The sequence below is a fragment of the Scleropages formosus genome, chromosome 8 (genome assembly GCF_900964775.1).
Source record: "Scleropages formosus chromosome 8, fSclFor1.1, whole genome shotgun sequence".
NCBI lineage: Eukaryota > Metazoa > Chordata > Actinopteri > Osteoglossiformes > Osteoglossidae > Scleropages > Scleropages formosus.
Genome location: NC_041813.1, coordinates 16,144,441 through 16,165,054, shown reverse-complemented (window position 1 = coordinate 16,165,054; position 20,614 = coordinate 16,144,441). Strand labels below are relative to the sequence as shown.

Here is a 20,614-nt window from a genome sequence, read left to right as displayed (position 1 = left end):
GATTCCAAAATAGGCTCTGAACCACTACAATCCTGACCAGGACAAGCGGTTAGCATCAATGAGTGACTATGATTACAAATCTTTCCTTCTGTATATCAGTGACTAAGATGACATGTCTATTACCACTTGAAAACCATTCAGTTATTTACAGTGAAGCTGGGGACTGTGTTCCTGTCCCATTCTGTATCTGAAATGTTGCTAAAACATCATCTGAAAACATCTGGACAGACACATTTGACAGATCCTTTGAAACCTACATGCTTCATCACCACGAATAAAATATATACTCATGTAAAATATAATTGTAAACTGACTTAGAAGTATTATTTAATCTAGAATACCCAGGAGCAGTGGGCAGCCACTGGCACTTGGACCCCCAGAGGTTTTCTTTTCTCCCTTGATTTTCAGTTGGGAGTTTTTTGTTCCTTTCTTCCGTGGCCAGTAGTATACTTATAGCTCTATAAAAGTATTGATAATGTATTACGCTAGTCTGTAGTCAACTGTCTTTGTTTCTTTGCCTTATGCCTGTGTTCAAGTGCTCTGTGTCACTGTGAGAAGTGCGCTCTATAAAAATAAATTGAATTGAACTTATATGCACAAACTAAAATATGTACATAGCTTGCTTTTTATGGAGATTAAAAGCAGTGTAGTTCTACAAAGCAGAGAACACTATATATACATTTTGAAATTTTCTTACTAAGGGGAAAAGGTCCGCATCTAATTTACCACTTACATAAAACAGGAATATATAAATAGAAATTTACGTGTTGAAATATTCTGGATTCCTCGTAGGATATACTTTTCAAATCCATTAATGCCGCTTGCTTTCTGAGGTATTTTTAAATAACTGCATCTATTGCAGTGCAACTGTCACCAGCAACAGCAGCCAAAAGAAACTAAACATTTAAACATTTTAGCATTAATTTAAAACTTGTTTTAAATTAATTCTGTATATGGGACAGATATAATTAAGGTATTATTTAACTTCCTATTACTATTTCTTCACGGAATATTTTTGATAGCTGTCTTTCCAATTATTGCTGTTCCAGACCAACATGTGGCAATAACCCCCTGAAAACATGCCTAGAAAAAGCTGGGAAAAAATTATTTTCAGTAATTTTGGTTAAAGTTATTCAGAGATTCTGCTTTTTGTTCTGCAGAGCTTCACTGAATCCTTTGCTGTTTGAATATGGCTTCAGATAAAATGACACGAATCTGATGTTTGTGGGTCATGCACATGAGCAGTACATCACAAAAAGACAAATTAACAGCAGGATTTACAGTAATAATGTTGGTCATAACCCAACAGGGTGCCGTAATTAATGAAAATGATAATTTTCCCCCCCATGCCAGAGGATTATTTCATTTGATCTAGGATTAGGATACTAATATTTTGATGGAAGATACGGGTTGGAGCATTTTGTGCAGCTAGCTTTGAACTATAGCCTTAAGCTGTTTTAAAAGCACCCTGGACAGTTGCTGTCTGCTTCATGCGCATGTGGATGTGGATGAAAAGTTAGATGCCACCATCGTGAATACAACATTTCTCTTGAACCCTTCATATTGGACATTTCTCATTTTTTTTTTTTTGAATTTTGTTTTGGGTTGACTTCACCTATCAGTGAGACCATTTTGTAGTTTCACTTGCAATTGGATTATTTTCAGTTTATTGCATCTCACATTTGTTGATTTTTGAGGAACCACAACAATGACAGCTGTTGATGCAATGAAAGAAACGCGGAATGGAGGAAACGGCGTCGGACCGGTATGTCACTGTGAGAAATACAGCACATCATGTGCTGTTTAACAGTTTACTTATTCCATCATGTTATTCCAAGTACAAAAGAATGGAATGTTATGCTATCTTCTGCATCCTATGTTCTTCACATTCATTTGACAATTGATCTAAGTACTGACTTTCTTCAGATTCTGGGAATACACTGTAGACCCGATATAACCAACGTGGCTGGATACGACGCGGGATTGAATATAAGGAATGTGGTCAGATGTTGGACTTCACTTTCTTTCGATCAATTCCTTTCCATGTGTTTCAAATCTGGGTGGTTCCTAAACACACTTGCAAAAGTCGAAAAGTAAAGTTATGCAAAGCGATTAGAACAACACAGACATACAGTGAAAATTTTTTTAAAAAGAAAAGTTGACATTTTGTGAAAAACCTTTCAAACGGTACCTTGTATCAAAAGGTACTGTTTGAAAGGTTTTTCACAAAATGTCAACATTTTTAGTTGTTTTCTCACTCAAGCTGTAAAGACTTTTATTTCCACAATCTTTTTTTTGGTGTAAATTTTCTTGGTCCAAATATGACTTTAAATTGTAGATACTTTAGTTTGCAAGTTTCTGGTAGGCCTAAATAATGTTTACAAGAAAAAAAATGTGTGAGGAATTTATGAAGAGGTGCATTTAATGTTACAGAATTTGTCACAACTTTATCACACAAGTTCATTGATTGTGGTTCATCAATAAAAACAAGAATTCTTGAATTGCAATTTATTCAGTGTTATTAGTAATTATGAAGGATGTTCGCGACGAAGTTTCACTTATTTTCGCTTGCACACGTGTATGGATGGTTGCTTTTACTTAAGTTAATGTTCTCTCAACTCTCCAATCTTCGTCAAAAGCGGAAACTCGTTACAACTCAGATGCTCTTAAAACGCGGCATGGAAGTTTGGAGCCCGCCATCCACGTTATGTTGGGCCTACAGTGTATGTAGAATTAAAGTTGGGTTGGGTTCCTCCCCTAATTCCAGCTAACTCGAGATGAATACATTTTAGTGGTAATCTGCTCTGAAAAAGCTGATTTCTACCAATCCACCTTGCTGTCCAGAATGGAGGAGCCTCAGTCAGTGAGGACCAGTATGAGTTCTTCTCCTTGCTCAGTCATGTACAAAGAGGACGCATCGATGAGCAGCGCTGTGTGTTTGAACCTGTCAAAAAGACCCCTTGTACACCCTCTTCACCAGGTTCGTATCCATGCCTTTCATGGATATCTCTTTCCCAAAAATATCCAAGCACATAAATGACTTTTATTTACTGTAATTATGATGATCAGTGAACTGTGTACTAAAATAGGATTACCTCTCCTTCAAGAATCTGATATGGATCAACTTTTGAACCTTGTGGCCAACACTCAGAACTGTCGTCTTGATGATCAGCGGCTGTCAATGAGTTCCTCATTACCAGGACTCCATGTTGTTCCTGCGAATCATCTGAGTGCAATACTGAATGTGGAGACTGGACAGAAAGCCAATTATCTTGGCATCACGGTAAGAATCTTTGCAGATGCCTCACAGTGTACTTGGCCAGTATTTGGTCATTATTTCTGAGAGATTTGTCTATAGATGTGGACAGGCACACAGGCCATAAATAAGGTAAGTGAGGACAAATGGGTTTTGCAACCTGCAAAACCAGGGGTCAGGTCTCTGAGATTCCTTTTTTGTCTTCTGTCCAGGGCCCCAGGATGGAGGAGCAGCGGTGCTCTGCTCCCCATATCTTATTGAACTGTGGCACTCAGGTTCCTTCCACAAAAGTCAACTCCAGATCTTCCTCTGCCAGCCAGAACATGGAAGGTCCAGTGTCCACCAAACAGACCCCAAATAGATCAGCCTCTATCACTCCAGCTCCAGATAAAAAGATGCAAAATGGCACAAATCACACAACTCAGGTATGTAGTGCTTGTTATAGCCCTTTACTCGTGAAACAGTGATTAAAAACATGTTCCATCACTTCTTATGACTGCTTATGAAATAATGAAACTGTTGTGTTTATTCTGATCTATTGAAATAGTATTACTGGAGTAAAAAGCAATACTAAATAACAGTTTCTACATTGTGGCTTCCTGAGTGATTGGACACTGCAACTTTCCAACAGAGAAAAGACCCAGATGCTGAGGACAAGGATGAGTTTTTCTCACTTCTCAGTCATGTACAGAGTGGACGAATGGAGGAGCAGCGCTGTGTCTTGGGCTCCAACAAGAAGAACCCTAGATTCACCTCTTCAACTGGTCTGTGCTCAAGTCTTAAAGATGAAAACCCCTTTCATAATATTTATCTTAATATCTTAATATCAACAAACTACATTAAACAAAATGTATACTTACATTCTTTCCTTATACACAAAAATCTTTTCCAGATGCAAATATGGATCGTCTTTTAAATCTTGTGCCCAATTATCAGAGCTCTCATAGTGATCAGTGTGTGTTGAGTGCATCAATGCCAGGCCTTCCCATGGTCTCAGCTAATCATTTGGGTGGGCTGGTGAAAATGGATACTAGACAGAAAGCAAACCATCTTGGCAGTCTGGTGAGTCTTTTTACAAGTGCCATCTGTTATAATTATGCAGCAGTTCGACAGCTATGGGTCAGTTCCATGTGGGCTTTAGATCAGTACAGGCAGTTAAACACAAGTTGGTAGGCAAGATAAGCTGCAGAACCAGTAATAAAGCCTCTGAGGTTCCATTGTTTTTTTTCTGTCCAGCATCCAAGGATGGAGGACCAGCGATGCTCTGCTCCCCATATCCTCCTGAACCCCGGGTCTCAGACTACCTCCACCAAAGGTCACTCTAGACCTTCCTCTCCCAGAGAGAACCTCCAAGGTTCAGTGTCCTGCAATCAGACTCTAAAGAAACCAGCATCTGTCACTCCAGCAGCAAATAAAGAGAAGGTCCAGAGCAGCACAAATCACTCGGCTCAGGTGTGTACAGCTTATTCTAGCTGCATTATTATCAACAAGGTAAACAACGAAGGTTTTTCTTTCCAGTCCATTCCAAAAGGAGCATGAGTACTTCTTTCCATGCAATAGCCCAATGTTTTACTTTTCCAACAGGGGTCAGACTTAGATGGTGAGGAACAGAATCACTTTTTCTCCTTCCTCAGTCATGTACAGAAGGGACGTATGGAGGAGCAGTGCCATGTCAGCAATCCTCACCAGAAGACCGCTTGTTCCTCTTCTCCAACAGGTTCATGCTTAGTCCTCAGACCCATAAACCCCTTAATTGGATGCTTCTTGCCCAAAAATAAATGGAAACATAAACATATGTTTTATTTAAAATAGTTGTGATTAATACTTTTCAATAAAGTGGTCAGGGATAATCAGTCATACTTCCTCTTTTTCCAGAGTCTGATTTGGATCACCTCTTTGGACTTGTGGCCAATACTCAACGATGTCGTCTTGATGATCAGCGTGCTTCAATGAGTGCATCATTGCCAGGTCTCCATGTTGTTTCTGTGAGTCATCTCAATGGACTGGTGAAAATGGAGACTGGACAAAAGACCAGCCAGCTGGTTGTGGGGGTAAAAATCTTTACCGATACTAGAAAGTGTACTTGGTTTTGTTTTGGTGAGGTTTGCGCATGGATGTGGATGAGAAGATAAAAATTGGTACATGTAGACAAGAACAGACAAGTCTTGAACCTTCAGACCCAAGCCTTCTGAAGTTCTTATGTTCTGTGTCTTTTCTCCAGGGCCCCAGAATTGAGGAGCACCAATGCTCTGCTCCTCATAACCTTCTGAGTCTTGGGTCTCATTCTCCTTCCATGAACTCCGATTCCAGATCTTCCTCTCCCAACCAGAACCTCCGAGGTCTAGTGTCCTTCAACCAGACTCCAAAGAGATCAGCATCTGTCACTCCAGCTCCAGATAAAAAGGTCTTGAAGAGCACAAATCACTCAGCTCAGGTATGTAAATTTTCAGAAAGTCCTCATTTGTTAAAAGATAACTGAGAAGTCTTCAGTGATATTGTCATTGATCACTGGATTCAGAATTTGTCTCCAGTTCATAGACTTGTGGATGAATAGAACTTTATTATATCTGAATGCCTGATCCCATGCTGCAGCCTAACTGATGACTGGACACAATTTTTTTTTTCTAATAGAGGGCAGGCTTAGATGCTGAAGACCAGGAGGAGTTCTTCTCCTTTCTCAGCCATGTACAGAGGGGCCATATGGAGGAGCAGCGCTGTGTGATCAACCCTGACAAGAACACCCAATCAACCAATACCCCCACAGGTCTGTGCTATACTATCAGGCATAATATTTATCAGTGATATAAGTATCTTGGTGCAAAACATTCAGGCACTTTTATGTTGCTTTGATTATACATAATTTACTGAAACAATTTAAATGCATTTTAAGATGTATTTCCTGGTTGTTCATCCACTTTTCTCTCTCTGTGCCAGATTCTGAAATTGATCAGTTTTTCAGCCTTGTTGCCAATACTCAAAGATCTCACCTTGATGACCAGCGTGCTTCAATGAGTACATCATTACCAGGACTGCATGTCTCTAGTAGTCTGGTTGGACAAGTGAAAGTGGAAACTGGGCAGAAACCTAACCAACTCGGCACTGAGGTAAAAAGTTTTGCAGATACAGTGCAGTATGCCTTACAATATTTCGGTGAGATATGACTGTGCAGTAGGTGCATACAGGTAATGAATAACTAAATGGTAGAGCCAAAGTAGCTATGGAGATAGACTGTGAAAAAGTATAGGCAGATGTGGACAGACAATCATGTCATGCAAGCTTAATAATCAATCAGTCACTCAATCTCTGGTCCAATTATTTTTTTCTTTCTCCTTCAGGGCCCAAGGCTGGAAGAACAGCGATGCTCTGCTCCCCATATCCTCTTGAACTCTGAGTCTAAGACTTTCTCTGCAAAAGTCCACTCCAGGCCAACATCTACCAATCAGGACAACCATGGACAAGTGTCCTTTAGCCAGACACCTAAGAGATCAGCTTCTGCGACTCCTGCTTCAGGTAGAGAGAAGATCCAGAACAACAGTAATACCCCAGATCAGGTGTGTAATTCTAATTATTTATGTTAAATAATAAAGTGATGCATCAATTGTTATTACGGAGTGGGAATATTAAACTATTTTGATAACTGTTCGACACCACAATTTTATTTGTGCTTTGACACTTTTCCCACAGAGGGTGGACGTAGATGATGAAGACCAGGATGAGTTCTTTTCCTTCCTCAGTCATGTACAGAGGGGACGTATGGAGCAGCAGCGCTGCATCCTGGACCCTAACAAGAAGATCCCTAGAGGCTCCTGTCCAACAGGTCTGTGCTGAGATCACAAACTCACTCATATCCTTGAACCATATCAGTTGTTCTTTAAAGAACACTTAAACACTTGTGTAGAACTTTTGGTAAATCTTATTTCTATCCTAATTGAGCACTTGATGTTGTAATTCAGTTTTTGACTTTTTTTTCCCCCCTTCTCTCCCAGATTCTGATATGGATCAACTATTGAACCTTGTGACCAAATCTCATAGCTCTCGTCTTGATGATCAGCGTGTGTTAATGAGTGCTTCAATGCCAGGACTTCATGTGGTCTCTGCTAATCATATGGGTGAACTGGCGGAAATAAAGACCAGCGAGAAAGCCAACCACCTAGGCATTGTGGTAAGAAATTTTACAAAAACAATACATTTTGAGTATTTTGTAAAATAAGAGTATGGAAAAGGTAAGGTAATTAAGTCCAGGTAGCAAGGACCTATATGCAATAAATAAGTACAGTCCCTTATAACAGAAAGTAAAATTAGTACAAGTATCGTGCAGAAACAATAATGAGGAAAAATGGCGCATTAAAGGATTTGATTTTTGTCTAGTGTCCCAGGAAGGAAGAACAGCGATGTTCTGCTCCACGTGTCCTTCTGAACCCTGGGTCACAGGTTCCTTCCATGAAAGTCAAGTCCAGATCTACCTCTCCCAGCCAGAATCTCCGAGGACCAGCTTCCTTCAATCAGAACCCAAAGAGACCCACATCTAACTCTATTGGCACAGATAAAGAGGCGATTCAGAACAGCACATATCAGTCAATTCAGGTGTGTTAATCTTCATTAAAAAATTCATTTGAAGCTGGTTCAAAGATATTTCTTATTTCAGTAACTGCATATCTGAACAGATCTTCCCATGTAGTAGCTGAAGAGATGACTAGACCCTCTGTACTTTTCCCACAGGGGACAGAATTAGATGCTGAGGACGAGGATGAGTTCTTCTCATTCCTTAGTCATGTACAAAGTGGACGAATGGAGGAGCAGCGCTGTGTCTTAGACCAAAACAAGAAGAACCCTAGATCCTCCTCTGCAACTGGTCTGTTTTAAAGCCTCAGAATCTCTCAGCCCTTGCACAGATTTGCCTTTCTCAAAACATAAGCTATATACATTTGCATTTTGTTTGAAAAAATTATGATGATCATTGAAAAGTTTGTTTTTGAAACAACTAATGTTATAATTAGCGAAAATGTCCCTATTTCCCAGATTCTGATATGGATCAGCTTTTGAACCTTGTGGCCAACACTCAGAGCTGTCGTCTTGATGATCAACGTGTGTCAATGAATGCGTCATTGCCAGGACTCCATGTGCTCTCTGACAGCCATGTGGATGGAGCTGAGGAAAAGGACACTTCACAAAAAGCCAACCAGGTTGGCAGCCTGGTAAGAACAAGTGCAGGTCTCTTGTGCTATAATTAGACAGTAATTCAAAGGCAGTTGACTGTGCTATAGTTGCGTAATAACTATGCACCAGGTACTTGAGTACAGGTAGTTAAGGGAGGTAAAATATTAAACTTGTAGTAATTAAGCCCCCACATTGTTTCTTATCCAGGGCAACGGGATGGAAGACAAACAAGGCTCTGCTACCCAAGTGCTACTTAAACCAAAGTCTAAACCTGAGTCACTAGACTCCAGCACCACTATCCACTCTAGACCTGCTTCCCCCAGCCATGACCGCCCTAGACCTGTGTCCCACAACCAGACTCCAAAGAAATCGGCCTCTGCCACTCCTGCCCTGAACCTGAACAGCACTGATCATCCAGCTCCGGTCTGTAATCTTTTGCTGATAATACAGGAGAGAAGCTACTTTGAAATCTGTAATTCTGTGTTTGACACTTGTTTACTCTGTTTTCCCGAAGTAATCTTTTTTGCAATTAAACTAATCTTTTTTGAATCTTATCTGTGATGGGTCAGTCTCTGATGGTTGATGTTCATGACCAGCAGGGAGAAGACTCTCATTCAGGATCCCCAGATTTCCTTACTCTCCTACATCATGTGCAGTGGGGGCGCTTGCTTGAGGAGAACTGTACTTCTGACCCTGATAAGACCCCTTCTTCCCCAAAAGAGACAACTGTCACTTACATCGGTCTGTCTGTCGCCTCAAACATGTTCGCTTCTTTCTGTATTACAGTGATGTGTACAGGCTTTCCTCATATAGCGGGCTTAACTTGTTCTATAAAACTACCCCATTAGGTTAATTTCTCATTGTATGACGGCTGGATTACCATTATTTGTAATGGAGTAAAAATTAGTTCAAAGATGACAAGTATGACATTTTATTTAAAATTACAATACTGAAATAAAAGATTTTATGCATGACAATGATAATATCAAGGTATTTTAGCAAAAACATTTTTTGTAACTAGTCAATCACTTGCCCAGTGCAACGTTACAATGGTCTGGGGGCTGTTCGGGAAGTATGGGAACTTTCTCAGTTGTTGGAAATACTGTATGTACTAACAATAGAGGAAAGTAGTGTCCTTTTTAGTACACACACACACACACACACACACACACACACACACACACACACACATTGTCTGAAGCCACTTGTCCCAAGTGGGGTCGTGGCGAACCGGAGCCTAACCCGGCAACACAGGGCATAAGGCTGGAGGGGTAGGGGACACACCACCAGGACGGGACGTCAGTCTGTCACAAGGAACCCCAAGCGAGACTCGAGCCCCAGACCCACCGGAGAGCAGGACCTGGCCAAACCCGCTGCACCACCATGCCCCCCTTTCCCTTTTAGTAGCCTCTTTTTATTATCATTTTATCTTATTTATAGCTCAGTGTTTCTGGAAAAAGCAGTTCTAACCTATCCTGGATAGCTTTTCAACTGTGGTTCTCATTTTTAAGAAGTGCCTCACTGGGTAACTGTTTACACTTTTTTAACTTAAAACACTACTGTTAAAGGGCTCTTTTACTGAAGCAGGCATGGAGCACAGCATTCTTTTAACTAGTTTTTAAAATGCTCTGTTTTGCGAGCACGCTCATGGGGAAAATCTACAAAAGAGCCGAATGTCTTTTACCTGTTTTTCGACCGCACTTTTATTGGTTTAATTTGGTTTTTATCAAGCTGTGCTCACAGCCATTTGCATAACACACACACACACACACACACACACTTTCTGAACCGCTTGTCCCATACGGGGTCACGGGGAACCGGAGCCTAACCCGGCAACACAGGGCTTAAGGCTGGAGGGGGAGGGGAAACACCCAGGACGGGATGCCAGTCCATCGCAAGGCACCCCAAGCGGGACTCGAACCCCAGACCCACCGGAGAGCAGGACCCGGTCCAACCCACTGCGCCACCACACCCCCCTCATTTGCATAACATTCTTTATTAATCATGAAATAATTTTTATTAATTCTACTTTTTGTAAATATTTCCATCATGAAACTATTTTTTGCCAGTGCACAAGGTAGTCAAAGCCACACAGCAGTTGCCTTACACTGGGACTGAATTTTTCCTTTTAAAAAATTACCACTGGATGAAATAATCCAAGGGAAAAGGCAACTTTTTCCCCCCACCAGTAGTAGGTAACAGACTAACTTTCCACTAAACTTTTTTTTTTTCTCCTATTCTAAGTCTAGGAAAAAAAATGCCATTGTGCTGAATAAGTCCATTCTATGTATGTATGTAGGTTTGTATATATTTTCAAAACCCATTCAAGCATTTTTTTTGTGTACAGTCCCCCGTTATATGAGGATTGAGTGTACATGTCATTGTTATAGTGTAGTTAAATATTTAGATAATTTGTTTTTGTATACAGGAATTCAAAGATTCTGCGTCTCTCTCTGTCCTCTTTACACAGATGTAAATCAACTTTTCCGCATCTTGGCCACCACACCCAAAGATCTTCTTAATGACCAGTTTGTGCTACTAAATTCGTTGCCAGGGTTACGCGTAATCTCTGCCCGTAACACAGATGATCAGAGAAAATTGACAGATGCTCCTGAGCTGGGTCAGCTTTTTAACAAGTTTTCAGGTGTTCAGGTAAATCTCTGGGGACTGGTGGAATTTCTATCCTTTTCCATTCGGTACATTGTCTCTCAGCACATGCACTCATACTCTGGGACAGTAGACCCATTTCAGGTAGACACAACTTTGATGATGGGAGTGTTGCTGTAAAGTAAAAACAGACACAGATCTATTTATGTACATTTCAAACTTTAGCAGGTCATTTAATCCAGAGAGCTACTTTACAAATAAATACTGTTAGTTTGGTAAAGGTATGGTCTATGTTATGAAATATAGATTGTAAATAATAAACAAGCTGATGGGCCCAGTTCTGTAATGATAGAGAGCCACAGAAAATTAAGTGAACTGTTTAGATGGACTACAAAAATTGCATTAATTCATTGTTTGTTCTCCAGAGTCCTAAGAGAGAGGAGCAGCGATGCTCCCTCCCTTCAAAGCCGCAGACACTAGAGGTCCCTGAAACCCTCAAACCAGGTCCTCTGGGCCTGAGCCTTGCCAAAGCGGCCATGCCTGGAAATCGCTCCGTAAGCCCTCCAAATGGTCCAATCAGCCCAGATGACGACTACTTTTCTCTGATCCACAGAATCCATAGTAGCCGGCTGCAGAATCAGGGAAAGCCAGAGGGAAGGAGGGAGGGATTCAGGGCGGAGAGCAGGGGTGCGGGAAGACGAAATGAAGGAGAAAAAGACAAGGCGTACAGGGAAAGGGCAGGGAGAAGTCCTGCGAGAAGCGGAGAGGAGAGTGAAGGAGAAAGAAGAGGAGGACAAAGTAGAGAGAAAAGTGAGGAAAGAAGTAGAGGCGAGAGCGACGTAGGGAAAAAAGAGCACAAAAAGAAAGGAGGGAGGGGAAAAGATAAGGTGAAGGGGAAGGGAGAGAAAAAGAAAGGAGGGAAGAAAGAAGGGAAAGGAAAGAGAGGGGGAAGAAAGAGTCAGAAGGACTCTTAAATGTAGAAAAAGAGGTAATATGATTATGATTGTAGCTTCTGCAGAGGACGCATGTAATGGAAACCTTGGTATTTTTCAGTGATGGGGAAAATACGGCTTTATCACATGTAGTACATTAAGAAATAAAACTATGTAACAAATACCAGAATACACAGCATATACTCTGAAGTGCAAATGGGAAACTGTGTAGTTGAATGTGTGGTAGATTAACTTCATTAGTAGCAATAAAGAAATTCTTTTTTTTTTACTGTTTTATCATGATAATCCTATAATAAACCAATGAATACACTTAAATTCTGTCTGTTCCATTTTTTTTTTGTGTTGTAATTCTCATTATTCTACCGCTGTAAAATTAACAATTTTTCCACACGTCTTCTGGCTACTTTCAGTGAGTTGTAGATGATGGTAGATAAATTGTAAATTTAATCCGCAGTATAAACATAAATTTTCTCCCAGTTTCAACTCACTCACTGGACTTAAACAACAAAGACTTTCAAACAGACGCACACAACCAGCTCAAGTTGAATTCCTTTATAAAATTAGGACTATATATCCTAAGTTTTGTACACCTACTCGTGCGATGAACATCGAAGAAACTGATATTGTCTATTCGCCGGGAGTGAAAATTTAATTGAAAAATTAAAAGTGCATTATTTCGGCTGCATTATTTCGATTGTAAAAGCAATTATAAGTAATTACATTTACATTTATTCATTTAGCAGGTGCTTTTCTCCAAAGCGACGTACATCTCAGAGAAAAAGACAATTTCATTTGTGCATTTGAATTTGTGCATTACAATAAAGCAAGAGACATAGTTGCAGACATGTGATTCTTAAGTAAACCAATCACGATTCCTACTATAGCTGTAGCCACATACTATAAATAGGTGCATGAACCTGTCATTTCGAACAGAGACCATTAGACAATGGCTTCGTGTCCCAGTACTTGTTGTCCAATCAAACTCCGCGAGGGGCGGAGTTTACTTAGTCCAATCAAATTTCACCAGGGGCGGAACTTTTACGTTCGCTACACGTTTGGTCAAATTGTGTAGGAGCCTGTTACCGGAAAGCGAGTCTAAGCGCCTAAGAGAAGAGTTCTCGCTTTCACGTTTAATTAAAAATATGCCTTCTTTAACGGAGAAGCCGCAAGTCGTATTTGTAAGTAGTAGATGTTCTTGTTTACAATTTACTGAATTGTAGTTCGAAACCGCTTTGTAAAGGTATCTTGTTTTTAGGCCTCCCTGAGGCCTCGGGACTCGATTTGACAGCTAGCCTGTGTTTTGTAGTCGCAGAGCGGATGGCAGCAGCAGGTGGTCGGCCTGATACCTAGTTCGTCGAAAATGGCTATTTTTGTAACAGATTTCCTTATTAACCAGTTAATATGATACATTCTAGCTAAGTTTACAAACACGAAGCTGTGTATATTTTTGTTGTGGTTGTTTCATGAGATAGACAACAACAAATTTAGATGATATTATAATTATTATACTAGTAACACCAGTTCCACCCCTAAGCACATAACTTCTGTGTGGACCTAAACAATTTTACACTCTGCAGTGCTGTCAAGCACGTACACAGCACAGCTGCGTTTGTTTAGAAATACTTCAATAACTGGATGTGACAGTGAGAAATATCATTGTTATGAACCTTGAATGGTAGCACTTGCATGTTCCCTGTCAAAATGTACGTGTTTGGGGATGCTTCCACCACAAGGAAGAAGATGACCTCCCGTATGAGGAAGAGATCATCAGGAATCCCTACTCCGTCAAATGCTGGATGCGTTACATCGAGCACAAGCAGAATGGTGCCAAGTCCATCCTTAACATGATCTACGAGAGGGCACTCAAAGAGCTGCCTGGCAGGTATGTGTACCTTATATTTTCATGCAATGCATCATGTGTACATCACTGAAATGAATTTCTGGGCTGTGAGATTTATTGTTAATCCCTACATTTCTTTCTAGTATGGATTGTAATTGTTGTGTGTGTGTGTGTGTTCATGTACAGCTATAAACTGTGGTATAACTACCTGCGAGAGCGGAGGAAACAGGTGAAAGGGAAGTGCATCACTGAACCAGTCTATGAGGAAGTAAACAATTGTCATGAGAGAGCGTTGGTCTTCATGCACAAGGTAAACTAAATCTCACAGCATGCTGGTGCTGTGCCAGAAAAAAATGTGTTAAGTACCACAAATTAGTGATGTTACTGAATCAGTTAGTGATTTAAACCATCCCACATCTCCCAGATGCCTCGGATCTGGCTGGATTACTGCCAGTTTCTGGTGTCCCAGTGTAAGATCACACGGAGCCGACGGACATTTGACCGTGCGCTGCGGGCACTGCCCATCACGCAGCATGCTCGCATCTGGCCGCTGTACCTCAACTTTGTCCGGAATCTGCCTTTACCTGAGACTGCCATCCGTGTCTATCGCAGATACCTCAAGGTTAGAGCATCAAACTCAACCCCAGTCCAAAAAAAAAACAAAAAATTGGACCAGTGTATATCACTACATGTGTCTTGCAATGTTCATTTCTGATATGTATATGTTGTGACTCATTCCATGCTCCAGTTGTCACCAGAAAATGCAGAAGAGTACATTGATTACTTGCATTCGGTTGGTCGTTTGGACGAAGCGGCAGTTCGACTTGCAGCTGTGGTCAACGATGAGAGCTTTGTATCCAAGGAGGGAAAGTCCAACTACCAGGTGATCCTATTTTAACACTCCATGTAATACAAGACATTTAGCTCCATTGCTGTTATTTTCAGTCTATTTACTGTGTCTTTGTGATGTTAGACAGTTGTGGTGTGAGGTAGCAGTGTTGTGAACTGGATTTTTGTCACACACATTGCGGAGGTCATGTAACCCTGTATCTTCGTACTGTCTTTCTTGCAACTGATCACGTGACAGCTGTGGCACGAGCTGTGTGACCTCATCTCTCAGAACCCCGACAAGGTGAAGTCCCTGAATGTGGGTGCCATCATTCGTGGTGGACTGACCCGCTTCACTGACCAGCTGGGCAAGCTCTGGTGTTCCCTGGCAGATTACTATATCCGCAGTGGCCACTTTGAGAAGGTATATCCTACATGTAGGCTAGGCTCAAGCTGAGAGAACTCCCCCCCCCCCCCCCCCCCCCCCCTCCTCTTTTATCCCAACACTGAGGCTATAATAAAAATCCTAAGTAAATTCCTCCCCCCTTTTTTCTGGTCTTGTGCGCATGAGTTTAAAGAATAGGCGAGGATCCATAATATGTGGTCTTTGCTTTCTGCAGGCTCGAGATGTGTATGAAGAGGCCATTTTAACAGTAGTGACAGTTCGAGACTTCACCCAGGTGTTTGACAGCTACGCCCAATTTGAAGAGAGCATGATTGCAGCCAAGATGGAGACAACATCTGAGATGGGGCAAGATGATGAAGGTAGGGCTGAAATTTCTTGACCGTTACGCTGACCTCATCCTCTGGATCAGTGTGCAATATGGTGGAATATATGAACGTAGCCATGACTGTCACACCGAGCAATTTTGTGGGGGTTTTTATGGTTCAGCCCGCCAACACACACACTGACCTTGCTCTTTCTTCAATCCAAGATGATATTGACCTGGAACTGCGATTAGCACGCTTTGAGCAGCTGATCACAAGACGTCCCCTGCTGTTGAACAGCGTGCTTCTGCGTCAGAACCCCCACAATGTCCATGAGTGGCACAAGAGGGTCAAGCTGTATGAGGGCAATCCACACCAAGTGAGGGACAATGCTTTGCTGTTTCCCGGAAAGCTCATCTCACAGTTCTTTGTGAACTGGACTGGGTGCTGCATGTTCATGCTTGTGCTGTGACAATGCATTCAACGCTTTGTGTGGCAGTGTCTGACCTTTTTACCCATCTACCTCCAGATCATCAATACATACACTGAGGCAGTGCAGACTGTGGACCCCATGAAGGCCACAGGAAAACCTCACTCCCTATGGGTTTCCTTTGCCAAGTTCTATGAAGAGAATGATCAGCTGGATGATGTGAGTGGGCGTGAATATGAATTCAAATCCTAGGATGGACCCCACTGTGGTTTTATTTTTTAAATGATTTGCTTACATTCTTTAAAAGCTGTCACATTAAGAAATTTGACATGAACACTGTTTTGTCGTAGCCAGCTGACACAGTAAAGCTCACCCAGATACTCAGCTTTCAAAAAAAAAAAAAAAGATAAATGTAAAATCATAATCCTGTCTGAATTGTGCTGTGTACTTTAATAATGCTTAAGCTTTTTTTATTATGTGGGTTTATCGCTCATGCTTTTTGGGGACATTCTGTTTTAGAAAGGATTCAGCGTCATCTGATCCTGTGTTTTACTGTCTGCTTCTCCCACCAGGCAAGGACGATCTTTGAGAAGGCCACCAAAGTGAATTACAAGCAGGTAGATGACCTGGCGGTGGTGTGGTGCGAATATGGAGAGATGGAGCTCCGACATGAAAATTATGACCAGGCACTGCGGATACTGCGGGTAGGTCTGTAATACAACAGGTCCTTGGTACAGCAGCACTTATCAGTGTTGGAAAAATGCATTCAGTTGAAGAACATCAGTGTTCCTCTAACATCAGTCTCCACTGAGCCAAAGAGTGCAGTATCACTGCTTACCAAGCCAGGCTAATCCAACAGGTTCAAAGAGGTTCTAATATGACCTGAGATGAGTCCAGTTGCTCCACACAGCATGTGGTATAGTGACTGGAGCTGCCACCATATACTCCTGCTGTAGTACCTCTTGCTTCAGTTAAATAACCCTGCTGCATAAATCATTGTAAATGGCTTAACATTGTAAGTTGCTTTGGAGAAAAGGGTCAAGTAAATTAATAAATGCGATTGATCCCATTTATCCTTTTCCTAATTTAAAGAAAGCCACAGCCATCCCATCAAAGAAAGCAGAATACTTTGATTCCTCAGAGCCAGTCCAAAATCGCATCTACAAATCCCTGAAGGTTTGGTCCATGCTGGCTGACCTTGAAGAGAGTCTGGGGACATTTCAGGTGTGTGTGTGTTGAATGTTTTATTAATGTTTTTATAAAGTTCACTTTGATCAACTTCATAAATCTGCCCTAGTTAGCATGGTGTAATGGAGATGTGGTCTTTGGTCACACAGAGTGTGAGATACTATGATTGTGGCTACAGCTCCAGCCCCTCTGGTATGTCTCTCCTTTTACAGTCTACAAAGGCTGTATATGACCGCATCATTGACCTGCGCATCGCTACACCCCAGATTGTCATCAACTATGCCATGTTCTTGGAAGAGCACAACTATTTTGAGGAGAGTTTTAAGGTGAGAGCTTCCCCATCTGCAAACCAAGTAGGCTTTTTTTTTTTTTGGGAGTAAATATGACTTGAATTTGTTTACCTAACAGGCCTATGAGCGAGGTGTTGCGCTCTTTCGTTGGCCCAACGTGTATGACATCTGGAACACCTACCTCACTAAGTTCATTGACCGCTATGGAGGCAAGAAGCTAGAGAGGGCACGGGATCTGTTTGAGCAAGCGCTTGATGGCTGCCCTCCGAAATTTGCCAAGAGTAAGTGAAGGTGGAGACAAGAACTCATTGTTATGCTGTTGTAACCCCCTGAGGTTGGGTCACTGACTTGTTCTGTGATTAATAGCAATCTACCTGCTCTATGCGAAGCTTGAGGAGGAGTATGGGCTGGCACGCCACGCCATGGCTGTATACGAGAGGGCCACAAAAGCAGTGGATACGTCAGAGCAGCACCACATGTTTAACATCTACATCAAGAGAGCAGCTGAGATCTATGGAGTCACTTATACTAGGAGTATATACCAGAAGGCCATTGAGGTAAGGAGGGTGCTCTGCACAGAGCACAGAAAGGTTTGAGCTTCAACAGGCTGTGGATGCTACTGGTAGAAATGGAAGATTTGATCTGAGTGATGACAGTTTGTGTAAACTATCTCAGGCAGGGAGTTCCTTGGTGGATGGGTTCAAGGTTGTGTGTGTGTGTGTGTGTGTGTGTGGGTGTGTGTGTGTGTGTGTGTGGGTGGGTGGGTGGGTGGGGCCAGTGACACGTGATGCATGGCACGTTTTGGATTTGCTTGTACTCCAGGTTATGTTTTAAAATTTGCTCTTGTTCTTGTTGGTGGTTGGTGGTCACTCAGATATGGTCATAAAAATGTTGGTCCTTATGGTCACGAGTTGGTACTTCTCAGGTGCTCCCTGATGAACATGCAAGGGAGATGTGTCTGCGTTTTGCTGATATGGAGAGCAAGCTGGGTGAGATCGACCGTGCCAGAGCCATCTACTCGTACTGCTCCCAGATCTGTGACCCCAGGGTGAGGCAATTTGGCAAAAATGCAACAGATGGTTCACAGTCACTGAAACAGGAGTCCTGCACCTATACTCCCTTGTTTGCTACTATTTTACCTTATAGAAAGATGCTTAACCTGATATTTTAGGCAAATATCTTGCCATAGTACTTTGTAACATTACATAAGCTGTTTTGTGAAGGCTTGGATTCTGCAGATGTGTAACTTGTAGAGCTTCCACCCCATTTTCAGATGACCCCCACATTCTGGCAGACCTGGAAAGACTTTGAGATTCGCCACGGCAATGAGGACACGATCCGGGAGATGCTGAGGATCAAGCGTAGCGTCCAGGCAACCTACAATACACAAGTCAACTTCATGTCCTCACAGATGCTCAAGGCCACCAACTCCTCCACAGGCACAGGTGAGAACAGGAAAATGCATATTGAAACCTTTCACTGACCTCAGCAGGCACCATGACCTTGTCCAACACCATAGTGCAATGTTTGTGTGAATTGCTGATTAATTTTGGGGGGTGTTTTACATGGGGTCCATGTTTATGCAGTGTCAGACCTGGCTCCGGGACAGAGCGGTGTAGATGACATGAAAGTGCTAGAACAGAAGGCCCAGCAGCTGGCTGCTGAGGCAGAGAAAGACAAGCCAAAACCCAAAGACAAGATTCTCTTCGTCAGGTTAGTGATCACACCCCAGCTGCAGCTGTCCCTCAAAAGTGTCTGGATGAACTTCTATCAAATTCTACAGATGCATCCCAGCTGTAAATAAGCTCTCTGTTCAGCTTACTGATGCAGCGCTTTAACTGCCTCTCCAGAAGCGACACATCTCGCAGTGAGTTGGCTGAACTGGCCAAACAAGCCAACCCAGATGAAATCAACATTGACAATGAAGATGAGGATGAAGAAGAGGATGATGCTGAACCAGATGGTGAGAACAGTGTGTGTGTGTGTGTGTGTGTGTGTGTGTGTGTGTGTGTACACACATATATATGTGTGTATAATATAAAAAAAAAAAAAGAAATAAAAACTTGTATGGGTTTTCTCCTTTACTGAAACAGAGGTGCAGCTGGAACAGAAGATGGTCCCAACTGCTGTGTTTGGTGGACTGAAGGAAGACTGAACTGTTGTGGGATAATGACATGACAGAACAATGACATTGCAGTCCAAATACACACACACACACACACACACACACACACACACACACACACACATACTTATACGACCCAGTAAAGAAAAATGCAGTCTAGCTCTGTATACATGCTGTTTTTTAAAAAAAAAAAAAAATCAAACAATTCCTATTTCTAATGGTACCCACCTGTTTTACATTTTGCCTGTAATTTCTAAGGAAGCTGCTTTGAATAAAATATACTTTCAAAGGATCAATATTCTGTTTTCCTTCTATGCGGGATCTGTAAACCATACAGTACCAGTTCACACCACAGGAGGCTGCTGTCTCACTGTCTTCACTTGAACATGAGGCGCACTTAAACCTGGAGAGAAACAGCAGCTTTTAAACAGTTTTAAATTCACCAGAACTGTTCTATTTATCAGTCCCATGTTGTTCAATATCTAATCAGCAAAATATTGGCTGAGCTTATTGCAGACACTGGAAGGAGAGTGATGGGCGCGATGCGGCTCTGCTGTCCCGGAAAAAGGAAAATCCTGTCCTAGAAAAACATCCCTCTGGGGGGGTGGGGCTTATCTGTTCAACAGCCAATTGCCTGCATTAATGTGTAGCTGGTACAGCCTTTCTGCTGGGGGTGGGGTCTGAGCGACTACAATAGACTGCAGCAGGGTATGCTGTGGGCTGCGGATCCCTGGGAGACCTGCGTAAGCCATTTACTGCTGTAGAAAGTGCGGCACATACCTGTCACCCTGAACAGGTCATTTGCGTTCAGGAAATTGTGCATACAGGCTTTATCCCACTTAAGAGGGTGTGGATGGAGGGTCAAGGGACCTTGTCTACCAATGGCAGACCCATTGCACTGCTTTCGGGTGAATGTCAGCTGGGTCTCTCGCCATGAAGGGCAGTTCAAAGTTCGAAAAAGGCACAGTTTGCTTTCACTTTCCTGGGCACGATAGTGGCCTTTCGGTGAGGCCAGTAGGGCCCCCACAGGTGAAAAAGACATCCTTCCACAAGATGTTAATGTAAGTTATTCCCTGCCAGTGTGGTCAGGGGACTTCTGAGGAATGATCTTTCCATACTATCAGGCCTCACTGATCTGATGGGTCAGTTTGTCATCACAGGGCCACTTGGGGGGGAGTGGGTGGCACAGTGAGTAGTGCTGCTGTCTGACAGCGCCTGGGTGGTGTGGGTTC

At 42.2% G+C, this 20,614-nt stretch overlaps 1 protein-coding gene across 1 annotated transcript; it reads left to right on the top strand.

Annotated features, from left to right (window-relative positions):
* Window positions 1–13,029: 13,029 nt before the first annotated feature.
* xab2 (XPA binding protein 2) lies at window positions 13,030–19,875 on the top strand. The gene is made up of 19 exons (XM_018754594.2): window positions 13,030–13,151; window positions 13,707–13,855; window positions 14,000–14,123; window positions 14,238–14,435; window positions 14,562–14,696; window positions 14,901–15,065; window positions 15,262–15,406; window positions 15,577–15,728; window positions 15,879–15,998; window positions 16,352–16,483; window positions 16,872–17,003; window positions 17,180–17,293; window positions 17,376–17,538; window positions 17,624–17,814; window positions 18,183–18,305; window positions 18,531–18,702; window positions 18,844–18,970; window positions 19,108–19,220; window positions 19,351–19,875. Exons 1-19 carry the CDS (start codon window positions 13,116–13,118, stop codon window positions 19,410–19,412), a joined length of 2,553 nt encoding a protein of 850 aa, XP_018610110.1. The 5' UTR covers window positions 13,030–13,115; the 3' UTR covers window positions 19,413–19,875.
* The last annotated feature ends 739 nt before the right edge of the window (window positions 19,876–20,614 follow it).

What these genes read in the sequence shown, in the direction of transcription:
- xab2 (XM_018754594.2), top strand. Translation starts at nt 13,116, where the DNA reads ATGCCTTCTTTAACGGAGAAGCCGCAAGTCGTATTT. An exon ending in TCTATCGCAGATACCTCAAG is followed by an intron (nt 14,436 to 14,561) that starts GTTAGAGCATCA and finishes TCCATGCTCCAG; the next exon opens with TTGTCACCAGAAAATGCAGA. An exon ending in CCCAGATCTGTGACCCCAGG is followed by an intron (nt 18,306 to 18,530) that starts GTGAGGCAATTT and finishes CCCCATTTTCAG; the next exon opens with ATGACCCCCACATTCTGGCA.